This window comes from Trichomonas vaginalis, chromosome III (assembly GCF_026262505.1).
Source record: "Trichomonas vaginalis G3 chromosome III, whole genome shotgun sequence".
Taxonomy (NCBI): domain Eukaryota; phylum Parabasalia; order Trichomonadida; family Trichomonadidae; genus Trichomonas; species Trichomonas vaginalis.
The window spans coordinates 20,502,556-20,519,133 of NC_067205.1; the positions used below are offsets into that span (position 1 = coordinate 20,502,556).

The 16,578-nt window shown below is 28.6% G+C and overlaps 4 protein-coding genes across 4 annotated transcripts; 3 read left to right on the plus strand and 1 right to left on the minus strand.

The window, feature by feature from the left end:
- Window positions 1–4,064: 4,064 nt before the first annotated feature.
- On the plus strand, window positions 4,065–4,466 carry TVAGG3_0735470 (uncharacterized protein; the record flags this gene model as incomplete). Its single annotated transcript, XM_051244687.1, has 1 exon — window positions 4,065–4,466. The coding sequence occupies one exon, from the start codon at window positions 4,065–4,067 to the stop codon at window positions 4,464–4,466; it is 402 nt and encodes a 133-aa protein (XP_051091274.1).
- A 4,129-nt stretch (window positions 4,467–8,595) lies between these two features.
- TVAGG3_0735480 (uncharacterized protein) lies at window positions 8,596–9,321 on the plus strand (the record flags this gene model as incomplete). The annotated part of the gene is made up of 1 exon (XM_051244688.1): window positions 8,596–9,321. The coding sequence occupies one exon, from the start codon at window positions 8,596–8,598 to the stop codon at window positions 9,319–9,321; it is 726 nt and encodes a 241-aa protein (XP_051091275.1).
- A 1,874-nt stretch (window positions 9,322–11,195) lies between these two features.
- Window positions 11,196–11,690, plus strand: TVAGG3_0735490 (tetraspanin family; the record flags this gene model as incomplete). The annotated part of the gene is made up of 1 exon (XM_051244689.1): window positions 11,196–11,690. The coding sequence occupies one exon, from the start codon at window positions 11,196–11,198 to the stop codon at window positions 11,688–11,690; it is 495 nt and encodes a 164-aa protein (XP_051091276.1).
- A 159-nt stretch (window positions 11,691–11,849) lies between these two features.
- TVAGG3_0735500 (uncharacterized protein) lies at window positions 11,850–12,590 on the minus strand (the record flags this gene model as incomplete). Its single annotated transcript, XM_051244690.1, has 1 exon — window positions 11,850–12,590. One exon carries the CDS (start codon window positions 12,588–12,590, stop codon window positions 11,850–11,852), a length of 741 nt encoding a protein of 246 aa, XP_051091277.1.
- Window positions 12,591–16,578: the final 3,988 nt, after the last annotated feature.

Genomic DNA, 16,578 nt, shown 5'->3' on the forward strand with positions numbered 1-16,578 from the left:
CCGACAATATGACTGACGGTTTGACAGCCTCTATGACTTACGGTTTTATTTAGAATATGACTGAGAGTTTGGGTGACAATATGACTCATAGTTTAAGAGAGTGTATGACTGATGGTTTTAGTGAGAATAAGACTGATAGTTTGAGTGACAACATGACTGACGTTTTGACTGACAATATGAGTGACGGCTTTAGTTAGAATATGACTTAGAGTTTAGCTGACAATTGGCTGACAGTTTGAGTGACAATATGACTGAGAGTTTGACTGACAATATGACTGACGGTTTGAGTGAGTGTATGAATGAGAATATAACTGACGTTTTGACTAACAATATGACTGACGGTTTGACATCGAAATTCATTCATATATATGTATTGATCAATGCAATCACCCTATTTAATATTATTATTTATCAATTAATTTTTCATTACTACATGCTCTCAATTATTATGACATTAATATTTATCAATAAATATTTCATTACTATATGCTCCCACCCAATTTGACATTATTGTTCTTTGACAAATTTTTCTTTATTAAAGACACTCTCACAAATTCATATCAATATATTTTAATTATCACCTATTCCAATCCATTTTCATATTCATATTCTTATTGAGTTAGAATAAATTGAGGATGACTGAGAATCAAATTATAATTAGTGAGAATCAATTGAAGAATACTGGGAGTTAATTAAGGTTGTTTAAGAATAAATTGTGAATAAGTGACAATCAATTGAGGATGAGTGAGAATCATTTGATTATTAGTGAGATTCAACTGAACATCAGTGAGAATCAATTGAATAATACTAAGAAGAAATTGAGGAAGAGTGAGAATCACTTGATTCTTAGCGAGAATCAATTAAGGATGAGTAAGAATCAATTAATAAGTAGTGAGAATCAATTTAGGGTGACTGAGAATCAATTGATTCTTAGTGAGAATCTATTGATAATTAATGCGAATCAATTGATTATTTGTGAGAATCAATTGATCAGTAGTGATCAATTGATTATTTGTGAGAATCAATTGAAGATGAGTAAGAGTCAATTGAGGATGAATATGTGTCTATTCTGATATGACTTAGTATCTACTGAGGCTAGATGCTAACATCTTACTTTTATGATCATAATTTTTCAACTCCATTAATATTTATAACAATATTTTGATTACTATTTAAATAATTTTATCAAATGATAATTATTAACATATATTAAGAGTATGTTTAATTTTCAACATACTCTTAAAAATCCGAAATTTTAAAAAGTGACAATTTTTTTAATGCTAAACCATCTTCATCTACCATTAAATGTTTCGGATGATTTGATTTTAATTCAGTTGGGTTCTATTAGATGTAATAGTGTAAATTCTGATTCAACAATTTATCCAGATATTTAATTTTTATATTCTTCCAATAAACCCTATCAAAAAGAATGGTATACAAATAAAATAACTTATCAAGATGGTAAACCTAAATTCACTGTTTTGGATTCATTATCAAATGCATATGTCGGAGATTCACCATCATATCCTTGGGGACAAATCGTTTCAAAAATCAAAGAATTAAACAGAAATATTAAGAATGTATATAATTTTGGACATAAATTATTTGGATTTGAAAATAAATCTATCATTTGTTATTTGGAGGAACTCAAAGAGCGTTTTATCTCGAATAGCGATGAAGTAAAGTATCTTCAAACATATGAAACAACACCTAAATTTCAGAAATCCGCTGAAGCTTTTACAGAAATGGTAAATATGATTATAAGTGAAAAATATTTGCAAACAGATCTCAGTCAAATTAAAATCAAAATCCATCGTCTAGGGGAACAATATATTCTTAAATTTTTAGAAGCATTTATAATTGCCCGCCCCAAATTTTATGCACAGGTTATAGGTTTCTTACAAAATTTTTCATTTGACCAGGAATTATACTCAAAAGCAGGAATTTCTAAACCATTAATACAAGCAATAATTAATGGCGATAAAAGATATTCGAATATTTTTGCTTTTTCAGGAAAATCGTGTGATTTAACAATCGAAGATTTTATTAATGTTTTAATTTCAGATCAAACAAATCAAAATGGTGAAGAATATTATCAAATACGTATCAGATCTATATTGGATAATAGTAAATATTCTTTCTATGAACTAGCAGTTAAATTTGAATCAATTAATATTTTAAATTCGTGTAATATAGATAATGTTACACCAATCATGAAAGCATTGATAATGTCAAGCCCAAACGAAACAATTTTCAAAATGAATGATAAATTCAATTTGCAGACTTATCAATTTACAAACCAAATCAAGTATGTTTTATCTTTTGCATACAATATCTCAGAGTTATTTTCTACATTTAGAAATCCATTACTCTCTTCGATTGTTTCAACAAATAATATTATATCAGTAATGAATTTGAATGAAAGCAAAGTTATTCGTTTAAAGATTCATTTAATCTTCCATGAGGCCCTAATTCAAAATAATGATTTTATGTACAAGAACTTTAATGTTTTGAATCAAATAAAAAACAATGACCTTCTGGAAATTTTAGCAAAAGCTTGTTTGAAAGCTGACAAAAAAATTCAAGCAGATTTTGAACAAATCATGGGTATTAAATTTACAGCGATCAAACAATTTCATGAATCCATAGAAAAAATTCCAGTTGATCGGTCTCCAATTACAATAGATGGTTGCCATATTTGTTTTGAATGCTCTAAAAATACTGATATTGAAAAACTCAAATCAATGCAATTAATTCTAATAAGCCCTGGTATTCATATCAATGTGTTAACTTATGAACAAACATTGAAGTTTTTGGAACAAATGCCAGCATTTATTCATTTGGGCCTTTCCAATATAAGTTCTGATCGATCTGTAAACTTAAATTATTTTCTACTTCAAAACGAAGATTATTCCCCTTTAAAAATTTCTACAGATAATTATTATTACTTTAAGATCACATTGTATGACAAAATCGTATCCTTTGAATATTCAAAAGTATCAGATACGTTGTGGATGATTACTGTACCAAAAAACATGAAAAACATAAAATTACCCAAAGAGTTTTCAGGGAGGTTAAAATGGTACATTCAAATAACGAAAGTTGATCTCCCAGGACATCCTCTGCAAGATGAAATACAGGAAAAAATAAAGCATGATAATGAGATTGGTGATATCTTAACTTCATATCCCGGGAAATTTTATGTAAATTATAGCACAACGATAAGAAGTGATAGTTTATTCGTCAATGGAAATCCTATAGAATTTCTTATATATATTCCAAGCGAATCAGGAAATTTGGCGTTGGAGTGTAATTTAATTCACTTAGATGCTACTTTTTCATGGCCGAAATATATATTTATTTTTCCTCGTGGTAATTACTATATGCGAGGTTACCCTCTAGGGATATACATAGGGCGCAGCGAATCATCCGCTGCTTATCAACGGTGGCTTACAGCCATGAATATTGAATTTAAATCATTAAACATTATGGAGCACTTTTCAAGAATCAAATGGATGAGCGATTTAGGTACTGGAGTTTTAAAATTTTTGAATACGAATCATTTCCAAAATTATATCTGTATTAGGCACTATCTCGGAACCATGGGCAATAATACTTTACTACATGTTTTTGCTCTGATAGTATTATTATCAAAATCGGCCCAAGATTTTGAGGACAATTACAAATGTTTTGATCCATCGGTTCAGAAAATGTATGCTACAAAGAATATATCAGATGAGCAGCTGGAAAAATGGAAGCAGATATATAAAGATCAAGAGCATTTAGCAGCATACCACCGCATTCCACCTATAAGCACTAATAATAGTGCAGAGGGTAAGCATAGACACATTAACGAACTTGCAAAAAAAGCAAGAAACTTTTCTACTTTCATCAAATTCATTCTGAATGATACTATCATTAGGATTAATGAATCAATTGATCCCATTAATAAGCAAAAACGCGAGAAGAATGACTTGTTAAACGAAAAATGCATACATTGCGGATTCTCCTATAATGATATTAATACTGATAAGAATCCTTGTAAATATTGCAAGGATTTCTTTATGAATAAGAGTCATGTTCCCTCTGCAGGCATACATGTTATGAAAATAGGAGAAAACGTAGGTGAAATCATAGAATTCCCAATCGATAAAAATGTAGGTGATCAGGATGAACTCGTGGATCACAAAGAAAAGAGTTCGCCGATCGAAATATCAAAATACGCAGAATTTATTGATATTGACGATAAAAATAAAGCAGTTTTAGTCGTAAAACTGCTTTATAATCTTGAAACGTTCCAAGATGCCAAAGATTTAATCAATTCTCTGGAAAAACAATCAAAAAATTATGAATCTGCATTACAAAATAAACCAGAAATTTGGTTGGAAAAATACTTGCCTGAATTAATGAAGGAAGTAAAAGATGCGAGAGCTGCTAGAATGAGATTGAAGATAATAAAGAAGTAGAGATGATGAGTGAATAAAAACTTTGTATTAAATTTGTATATAAAAGAATTGTAAAATATAAAAATAAAGAAGTGGTTGATAGGAATTTGAAAATTCGTTGGGTGCATATAAGTTTGATAAATATATTTATGAATATTAATGTCAAATTGGGTGGTTGCATATAGTAATGAAAAATATATTAATAAAAATTAATGTCAAATTGGTTGGTTGCATATAGTAATGAAAATAAGATTAATAAAAATTAATGTCAAATTGGGTGGATTCGTGATAGAATGCTTCTGTGTATGTGTGGCGTGAGTTAGCATCGGGTGGTTTCATCACAAATTTTAACCCATCCAAATCTTATTAATTATTAAAATTCTTTTACAATTTCTGATGTATTTTTTGAAAACATTTCATATGCAATATTTCTCCTTTTCTTTCCTCAAATCTTCAAATATTAATAACTTTGGATATGAAATTATTTGGATCTTTTATGAATTTTAAATGTCTTTCTTAATATCAAATCGATTAAATTATTAATATTTTCTAAATTATGCCTAGGGTTGTACAAACTGGCACAATTTTGCGGGCCGCCTGCCAGGAGCTGGCACGCGGCCAAAATCAAAAAAGGGCCAAAAATCGGGCCTCATGGCGTGGAAAGGATGTCGCCCTTCGGGCTCCACCCTTTCCACGCCACTCGGCCTATGACCACAATTATATAATATGCTCATTATTATTTTTTCTTCTTTTCTCTTCTTTTTTTTTCTTTTTCTCTTTTCTTTCTTCTTTTTCCCTTTTCACTTCCTTTTTTTCTAGTTTTGGAAAGGAAAAAGTAAAAAATTTAATAATTAATTTTATTACTATGAAAATATACTTTTTAGCTTATATTGTAAGCTGTGAGAGTTTTAAGTGATGGAAGATATAAATCAAATTTGAAATTCAACAAATCTTGTTATGATTAAGTTGAATATTGTACTCTAATTAAGAGTTTTCAGTTATGAACTCAGGTATTATATAATAAAAGTATAACTCAAGATAATAAAGAGGTTTTTAAAATGTAGATCTGAAAATCAAACTACCATGTTTGATATGATTAAGTTGAATAATGTTATTTTATTAAATGGTTCAAATCTGTGAAATCGGCAATTACAAATTAAAGGCGTAGTTCAAAAAATTAAAGAGATTTTAAAAATTTAATATCAGAATTAAACTAAAAAAAGGATTTAGTTATTTCAGTAATTATCAGAAAAGGCTAAAAAGATAGGGTAAGTAATGAGACTTGAGTGAGATGTGAGAAATCATATGTAAATAATTAGATATCTGATGAGTAAGGTAGTAATGAGAGTTAAGATCTGGTTAGTAAGGTAGTAATGAGAGTTAAGATCTAGTTAGTAAGGTAGTAATGAGAGTTAAGATCTGGTTAGTAAGGTAGTAATGAGAGTTAAGATCTGGTTAGTAAGGTAGTAATGAGAGTTAAGATCTGGTTAGTAAGGTAGTAATGAGAGTTAAGATCTGGTTAGTAAGGTAGTAATGAGAGTTAAGATCTGGTTAGTAAGGTAGTAATGAGAGATCTGCGGGCAGTAATGATACATCTATGAGTACATAACTAAAACCTGAGTTCTATGAGCGAAATCTGAGAGCTAAAAGCCGAGAGATCTAAGGTAAGTAATGAGAGAAGAGAATTTGAAATTTTACAAAATACGTTTACTCATACAAAATAATTTGCATTCTTTTATAACGAATCTCAATGCCAATTAATACATAAAACAGATTTTAGCAATCAATTGCAAGATTTAGAAAGATTTTAATTATAATCTCAGCCAAATTAACAAATATTTTATTGATTTCGTCAAAAATAGCAATAAAACATAAAAATATGACATTCTATTTTTCCAAAAAAATTTCAAAAATCATTTTTTAACATGAAATTTATATTTTTTAATTTTTTTTTTGGAATTTTCAACCATGTCAAAAGTCGGGATCTACAAATGTATTCTCTTTGACATAGGATAAAAACATCCTTTCTTATAATTTCATTGTAAAATAAAATTTTCTTAAATTTATTGAATCCAAACTCAACTTTGCAACATTTTATTATCATAAAAACTAAGAAACATCAGGTAAACTTCAATTTGGAGAGCTTAAAATCATATCTAAATTGAAAAATAAGGGGAAAAAAATTGTAAAAAAAATCTCATTAGATGGGGCAAAAAGTGACTTTTTTAATGTGTTTTTTTAAAAAATCGTGCCAGCTGGCCAAAAAAGGTGTGCCAGCAGGCGTGCCAGTTTGTACAACCCTAGATTTTCATATGAATCAAATCCATTTGAAACTGATTATGATCAGCAAGAAAACAGTTTCGCTATTGAAGACTTCGTAACAGAAGAAGAGGAAAGAATAAATGTTTGAAAAATATTAAATAAGCTATTCATATATTTTAAGGGTTTCGTTTTGCTAAAATTGTCACTTTTATAGCATATTTGTTTTTGGATGTTTTGCGAAACCAAAAAAAAACTATGATATACAATGTGTGTGTAAAGAAAATACTTTATTTACTAGTTAAAAAATCATTTGGTATTGATCAAGTTATTTTTTCTGGATAAGATATTATATGGATAATTGGATAGAAAATACAATTATATAATCTTGTACCTGGTTTAATTAAGCTAATTGTCATCAGAAACTTGTAATTTTTATGAATTTCAGATTTTCTTTTCATTACTGCTTTTCTTAATAGGTCAAGTTCTTATTTACGTTATAAAGTATGATATTTACAAATATCAAGTTATCGTGTTTTTTGAGAAATTATGAGAAACAAACAAAAATGAAAAAGATAGGAATAGCAATGAATAGTGATGTGGGTATAGAAAATGTAAGAGATATGAATGCAAAGCAATCAGTATTTAGGACATTGACCATAGATTTCGAAAAAAAAATGCTGCATATTGAGCGAAAACTATGATTATATTATAAGGCTGTCATTTAAAGCATAATGAAACTATTCCCTTTTCATTTTAATCAAATAAGATAGTAAAGATTTTTGAATTAGCTAGAAACTGATGAGATGTTTTCACAAATCAGATTTTTAATCTCTATAATGCATAATTCACTCAATATCTCAATTTTGATATTGCGAGATATTTTTGCTATCGGTTTCGCAATTTTGACACAATAGCAAGAGGGTTCTATAAGCATTATTATCAACGTAGAATCTGAATATCATATCAGAAAATGTCGCAAATCTGACATTTACCCGACCAAATAGCAAAAATAATTGAATACTTTTCGCAAAAACTTTAAAAATCGATAAAAATATGAAATATAGATATTAAAGAGACTTCTTATATAATATTCATAAAGATTTTCCAAAAATATGATACCGCAAAATTAAAAAAGTGACGTCTTGAGTGGAGTCAAAGGTCGAAATTGCTAGCTAAATGTTTTTTTAGCGAAATTGCGTATTGTACGTTTTTTTCGCAAAACGAAACCCTTATATATTTCTTTCCTCTTTCTTTTTCATAAGCATTATCTTAAACAAAATCTTTAATAATTTTTTCATAATCCCAGACTTTATTTAATAAATGTATTGTAATGGTATGATATGCATGAACCTTCAAATCTCAATTAAGTTATACCATTCATTTTTTGGTGTTCCAATTTTTCTTTAGGATTTATTCGATATAAAATTAGTTTGGAAATGAAAGTACTTTAAATTGATGCGAATTCTGTTTAAGCATTAATACATGAATATGCTTTTTTTCCCTACTATTCCTTCTTTTCTCCTGACACTTTGTTGTCGATGAATTACGAATATGATTGTAGGAAAAACAATTTAAGACAACAGATGTCTTTCATATATAAAGGTCGTTTTTTTTAACATTTCGTAATTTTATATATATTTAACTCTAGCTAGCTCTTTTTGAAGATTATAGATGTCTATAATTATAATGCACCGAGAAATAATGAGTTATGAATGCTTACGAACTAGGAATTAGTGAGAACTGTCACTTTTTGGTTATCGGTTTTTTAAGGTCACTGAATTACAATTTCTTTAATAAAAATTAAGAACTTAAATGTTCATTTCTATTTTACTATCTATCTGCTTGCCTATATTTCTTCACTCTTGACATAAATTTTTCAAAAAATTTAATGGCAGATTACAATGATTACCTGATAGCTTTCACTCAAGTATGCAGATTCTTCAATGCATTCGCGCCATCTACAAAATTATTTATAGTGCCACTTACATCTTGTCAACAGAGGTTTGATTTTTTTGAACTATCTCCAACTGTTTATAAAGTTAATGAAAAAGTTATGGAACTTTTAAACTTAATTTATTCAATTAATGTAGACGAATTACCAGAAGAGTCTCTTTCAATGTATTATCAATTGAAAGATCAAACTGAATTCCAATTTGGAAATTTTATACAATATCTAAATAAGTACTTATATTGGATTAATAAAGAATGGCCTGGTTTACTTAAATCGTTAGATTCTATTGCAATCAAGTATCGAACTTATCTCAACCTAAATTTCATACAAAGATTTTCATACAAATCGAAAGAAATATATCCAATAATAAAAAAATTTTGTCGTGAACTAAGAGTTGATTTTAATGAGTTTTCTAATGGTGTTGATGAGGTCTATTGTGATTTACTCGATTTTGGTGTATCAGTTCTTAAAACAATTTCCAGTGTAAAGAAATTGATTTCAATTGTCAAAGAAAATCGAAAGCAACAAATCTTTCAAACTTACAATGATCAAGATAATCCAAAGGAAGAATTTAAATACCTGGAGAATCGATCTTATCTTAAGTCACTTCAATTTGAAACATTTCATAAAAGACCATATTCTGGTATTCCTAATATATTCTAGATTTCATTTTTTAAATTTTTAAAAATCTTTAAAATTTTATTCGACGAATTTATAATGTTCAAGAATATACAGAATTATAAAGTATTTTCATCCTTTTTAAGGCACATTTTATTAAAAAGTTTGCGTTATTTCCATCTCAATTTCTTTCAATCTCCCTCAATTTTTGTTGGGGTATCTCTTTATAAAAATGGTGTTTCTTGAACCTTTTGACTTTTATTTTTAGGTGACAATTTTGTTCTCAATAATTTTACAACATCTTTTACAACATCTTTTTCCGCATTTTTTACATCTTTAAAAAATGTTATATCGATTTATCCCTAAATACAAATAATATGGGAGTGAAAATTTTTGACAAACCAATCATTCACTTCATTTTTCAGATGAAAATTAGTTCTATCTTACAAAATGATCAATCGGATGATGATTTAATTGAAATGGTGTTAATGGGGTTTCTCAGTCATTCAATAGTGATTATATATGGGATGATTATGATATGGAAGCATATCTTGGAAACCTGACTGTAGATTTTGACTGTGAAACTTATTTTTGTTGTAGCTGTTGTTTTCATCCGCCCAAATGCTGTGAATGCTGTTACATACCACATAGGTTTCTTAATTGCATATCATGCACTCCCACTTGCGGAATTGGCAGAATTTTCGCATGTATTATAATTTTGATTGGCAACATATTCAATACTTTCAATGAACTTCCACTATTGACCGCATATATAGCCTCAATTGTCAGTTTAGTTATCTCATATTTCGATGAAACTCCAATCATTAGAACCACAACGATTGCCATTTTTTCCTTTCTCTGGTTATTGATTTTTTTACGGATTTTACATCTTTGGCCAACGACTCTTGAACAATATTTGATAACGGGAGATGTTACCACAAGGAAAATTCAGTATTTGAATCATATGATTGTTCATACTCCAATAGGTTCTTCGCTTGAATCTGACTTTCCATCTCTTTGTAACTTACTTAAAAATATCAAACTTCGGGAATGGTTCATGGATGAAGATTTACGTGCAAAATTTACATTGCATTTTAACATATTTAATTATCGAACTTTTGAAGGTGATAATCGAACATTTTTATTGAATGATCTATATAAGAATTGTCCAGAAAAAATCCAGATAAAACCCCCACAAATCAACCAACAAAATTTCTTTCAACCATTAATTCGTGTTTCCATGCAAGGAAATCAACAAAGTCAACCTCTACCCATGCCTTACCAGCAAAGTTCCAATGCTTATTATTCCTATATTCCTAATCTAATTCAATTATCTCCTTATTCACAGAACTCATTTCAAAATTCAGCGTAACAATAAACAAAGTTTTCATATCACAAATTACCAAATCATAGAGTCCCAAAAATGTTGAAGGCATAAATTGACTAGATATTGTATCAAGATCATGAAATTACTCAAATAATCTTATATATTTTCATATCACAACTCGTCTTTTGAGTTATTAGATCTTATTAGTAAACATTTATTTTATATATCAATTACAAATGAATCAATTGAGAGGAGTGTTTATGAAGATTAAGTGCCGAATGGAGCCCTGTGAATTATCGAATAGATTTTATTGAATTGAAAACCAATTGAAATTATAAAGTTGATAATATTAATTATTTCTGATAGTATAATAGTTTAATGCGAACTTGATAAATTTTTAAGATCAGAATTTTTTTGCCAAAAAAAATTTAAGATCATAATTTATAGGTTTAGAAAGTATTAATAAATGATTGTATATATTTTGCAAGTCGCTTAAAATATCATTTGAATGTCGATAATTCAGTAATTGAAAGATTTATCAAAAATTGAAAAGAGTATGACGTTTGAAAGAGAACTTCATTTTCACACAAGTATGACTTGCTGCTCCTGCTGCGCTAGAACAGTTATTGGAATTGTCAACTTCATTGTTCTTCTCATTCTTGGCCTATGTGTCTTCATTGGTTGGGCTGCAATCAAAAAGAATAACCTTGATACTTTAGGCAAAGCAAAAACAGGTGTAATTATGATGATTGTTGTTTTCGTATTTGTTGCAATTGTATGCATTCTTGGCTTCCTTATTATTTGCTTTGGTAACATTAAATGCTACAGAGTCACATACGCAATCCTGTTCATTGTAGTTGTTGTTATTGAAATTGTTATCATTGCCGTAGCAATTGGTATTGTAAAGAAGATTAACACTACTGTTCAAGCTTGGTGGGATGAAAACAAAGGCAAAGATACAATCAAAAGTATCAAAGAAGGCTTAGAATGCTGTGGTTACAAGACACCATATAGCGAAGAAGATATGAAGAACTGTGGTTATCACAACACAACTGCAACAACAATTGAAATTGCACCCAACAAGTAGATGATCTTATCAAAGCATGGAAGAAGATTCTTCTAGGTGTTGGTATCTTTGTTATTGTAATTCAAGTAATTGTACTTGCTTTCGCTCTTTATCTTGCTTTCTGGTATGAAAAAGAATAAAACTAAATAAACATTTTCCACCTTTAAGAATAAATCAACTTTAAATAAAATTGTTCTTCAGTCTTAGTAAATGATAAGTGGAATAAACTAAATTATAGTACAATGTATGTGCATTCGCTGAATAAATGAGGATATTTTTATATAAATACAAAGTATTGAAATCTTTTTGAATAATTGTTGATTTTAATTGGGAAGATTCAATATCAATTCCTGTGTTTAATTCTTGTTGTTCTTCAATAAATGCGGCATTTGGTTTTCTTTTGACTCTTTTTGAGCCTTTCTTAGGTTTTTCGTAAGGTTGACGAGGTTTGTAATAGTCATATTCTGGATAAAACTCGAAATTATCTTCTTTTTCTTCTTCTTCAAAATATGAATATGAATTTTTTGTATTTGTGGAAATTATTGATGTATTTATTTCGGATTTTTCTTCTGTAATGTCGTCAAGCTGTAATTGGTCTTGTGATGGAATTATTTCAGAAATTTTATTATTAATAGATTTTTTAATTGGTGATTCGTTAAATAATTGATCTTCGACTTCTTCTGATATACTTTCTAATATTAAATTTGAATTAGAATTGTTTTTAACAAAGTTATTTTGAAAATGTAAGATTTCGTTAATTCTTGTACTACTTCGCCGACTCTCAGATGCAGAATCATCGTTTTCGTAAGTTTGGTTTTGCTTTGGATGTGAAATTTGTCGCTTGCCTGCTCGATTTAAAATTTCTTTGATAGATTTACCTAATGTTGATCGTGGATTCTTAAGTTTTGTCTTAACCCTCATGTATGGAAATGCTTCTGAAACTTGGCAAATAACTTTTTTTTTGACAGTTGTCCGAAGATTCTTATTATATATTTGTCAAAAAAAAATCAGGCGATTAAGGCTGCAACCTATAGAAATAAAGGACAAAACATTAAACAGTTCAAGGATTACTATACACGTATGTGTGATGAGTATGTCAGGAAGTGGAAAGCATGTGTAATTGAAATTTTTATCGTTTAATCAATAAAACAAGTGAAACATAAAATTTACCAAAAAGAAAATTTATAAGTTTAAAAGAAGAACAAATTTTATTTTCTTTCTTTGGTACAAATAATACTTCATATTCAAAATCTCTTGCACATATACTAAAATCAATGTAGTAAAAAATAATTTTAAATGATTCTGTTCCTTTTTCTGATGTATCAACATCTCCATAAGATGAATAAGAATCAATACTACATTGATGTATATAAATCTGTCTACCACTTGCTTTAAATAAAAATCCATTCGGTCGATTGTTTTGGAAAGATGAATTGAAAATATCAAGATTACACTTATAAACAAAAACTAATACAAAATATTGCTCTTGAGAATTATTTATATAATTACATCGGTCAATTCTTCCTGAACAATGAAAAAACGAAGTAATAATCCATTGAGTTACTTTTAAATTCTCAAAATTACAAAATGAAACATTTACTGTTGATTCATAATCATATTCAAAATTTTGATAACTAAAACCTGTAGAACTTGCTGAAATACAGTTAGAAATGTTTGTTTTTGAAAGTGATGCAAAACCTTGATTTTGGAAAATCATAAAATTTACTGAACTATTTCCTCCATTACAAATTGATCCCTGGAGAATTGTACTGTTAATTTCGCCACATAAATAAGTAAATTGGCCTTCTGTAGGAGTTTGACTTTCAAATGAACAGAATTTATCAATAATAATGTTATTTTTACTATAACTTTGAATATAAACTGTACCTGAACCTTTTGAAAAAACGTTTTCGCAAAGTAAAATCGAGCAATCTTTTGTATATTCGAAATTAACTGCTCTATCTTGAAGATTGATAAACTTGCAGATGTATGCAAAGCATTTGCTAGATGTTGCTGTGACTTTTTCAACTTCACCGGTAAAAACTTCGGAAGGAGGACTAATTCCTTCATAGTAAAGGTTCCAAATGCTATCTTGATTAGCATCGCTATGGGGATACTTCTCGAGTACAATTAATTGCACTTAAACAATGAGTTTTTAGACACATTGCAAAAGTAATAAAAAGGATGGGGGTGACACCAAAAGTGAACTTCCTTCATAAAAAAATGAAATTCACTGGAATATTCATCAAATATTTATTATTTATCTGTTAGTTTGGTTAAATCAAAAGTATAGCTGTTCAGAATTATTCATTTTTTATAATGTCTGGGAAATCTATTGTACGTGTTACATCTCATCGAGCTGATAATAACAAATTATATTATTGTATTCAATGTAATGATAATACATTTCTCTGGGTAACTCCAAACTCCATAAATGATGAAACAAATAAATTATTTGTAAGGTACTTTTATAACAGATCCTGTTGATGATGATTTATTTTTAACTCGAGAAGATAAAGATAATCCAAGCATTGTATTCAAAGAAAAATATAAAAAGATGAATAATATAACAATTTATAAATACAAATAAAACAATTAATCAATTCCTTTAAGGAACTTATTATTATATTATAGGCTGATTTGGCATTGTCTCTTTTGATTCTGGGAGTAGATTTATAATTATCATCATCTGAACTAGAATTATCAAGGAATTTTCGTTTAAAAGGCGAGGTTTTTGAATGGGTTTCTTTATTTGTTGTTGTTTTTGGAGTTGATTGTTGATAATTTTCTTTTTGTGAAATTTTTGTTGTTGATTTGCTAATTTTAGGTGTATTGTAATTATACTTCTTTGGTGTATTGAATTTGTCTTGTTTGAGTCCGGATTCATCATCACTTGATGAAGAGAATATAAATCTTGATCCGTTTTTAAGAGTTAAAGGGGATATTTTATCTGGGTCACTATCGAATATATGGTTGAACTCAAATAGATATGTTTCATTAGACAAAACTGACTCTGAAAGTCGAGATCGATAATTCATTGTCGAAATGACCTGATATTTATCTGGATCTGTTTCGTATCTGTTCAGTTTAGGATATTTACTAACACGAAAGCCACGATGATCGTCATCACTAGCATAAACTCCGTCTTTTGGAATTCCAAGAAACAAAACTTCTTCGTTGTTTTCTTCTTCATATGAATATTCATATTCAATATCAATATCAATTCCTGTGTTTAATTCTTGTTGTTCTTCAATAAATGCAGCATTTGGTTTTCTTTTGACTCTTTTTGAGCCTTTCTTAGGTTTTTCGTAAGGTTGACGAGGTTTGTAATAGTCATATTCTGGATAAAACTCGAAATTATCTTCTTTTTCTTCTTCTTCAAAATATGAATATGAATTTTTTGTATTTGTGGAAATTATTGATGTATTTATTTCGGATTTTTCTTCTGTAATGTCGTCAAGCTGTAATTGGTCTTGTGATGGAATTATTTCAGAAATTTTATTATTAATAGATTTTTTAATTGGTGATTCGTTAAATAATTGATCTTCGGCTTCTTCTGATATACTTTCTAATATGAAATTTGAATTAGAATTGTTTCTTACAAAATTATTTTGAAAATGTAGGATTTCGTTAACACCGCTCGCATTTTTGTTCGCTATACTTATTTAAATTAAGCTACCTTAAACATACTTGTACCAAATATTAAAACTCTCTCAAATGTTAAATACAAAATTAATTAAATTATTAAGTTGAAAACTTTCACAATTTTCCACTTTAATATGCGTGCTTGACTAGGAACATCAATGGTAACATCTCGATATATTCATTTGTGGCAAATAAAAAGATTATGAAATTTATTATGAATATTACACAAAAAAAGGAGGTGATAGCAAGACAAAAATAGACATATTATCATGTTTGTCTAATTCATCTATGCATTGTATATAATCGAAATTTATTTTGTAACTCACGTATTTTCAAGCTACCTTAAATATCTTCCTAGTATAAAATCGTTTACAATTCATTTCCACTCAAATCTAGTTAAATTTATTATAATATTATTATCAATATAATTCCTTACTCATAAATCACTCATTATCTCACACATATGATATAAGCTCAGCTAGTATTATCTAAATTTTTCATTATTACTCCTTGAATAAATCTACATGTGGAACCCTGAGTTGAGTGACTTCTAAATATTCATGATTAAAAATGTGAACCAAATTGCAAATTTTTAATAAAACCAAGCAATCCATGATGCATACTGTTATAAATTTATGAGAAAGACATGCAGCATTATGAGAAAAGACTACGTTTTTTCTCTCAAAAAATTGAATTGCTATTCAACTGCGATTTTGAGATGACTATATTATAATAAATTTAACTAGATTTGAGTGGAAATGAATTTTAAACGATTTTATATTAGGAAATGGTGTCTATTTATGCAAGCATATAATAAATAATAATTTTGAGGATATATTAGCCATAAGACTTAAATAGCTTAGTGGAAAACTCAATAAAGATTAGGACAAGTATTATTCTCCAATATCGATGATTTCAAACTTGGAATTGGGCGAAATTATTTGATAAAAATTCCATTGGAAGGATTTGAAAAGTTTTAACTATAATGAATGTATAACTTATGTGATGAGAAATTGAAATGAATATGAGTTTAAAGGAATTAATTAAGAAAATTTATTAGAATATATACTGAATTAAAAGACATAACTTGCATAAAAATAAATGATTTAGCTAAAATATTTTAATAACCCTTAGGGTTGTACAAACTGGCACAATTTTGCGGGCCGCCTGCCAGGAGCTGGCACGCGGCCAAAATCAAAAAAGTGGCCAAAAATCGGGCCTCGTGGCGTGGAAAGGGTGGAGCCCGAAGGGCGACATCCTTTCC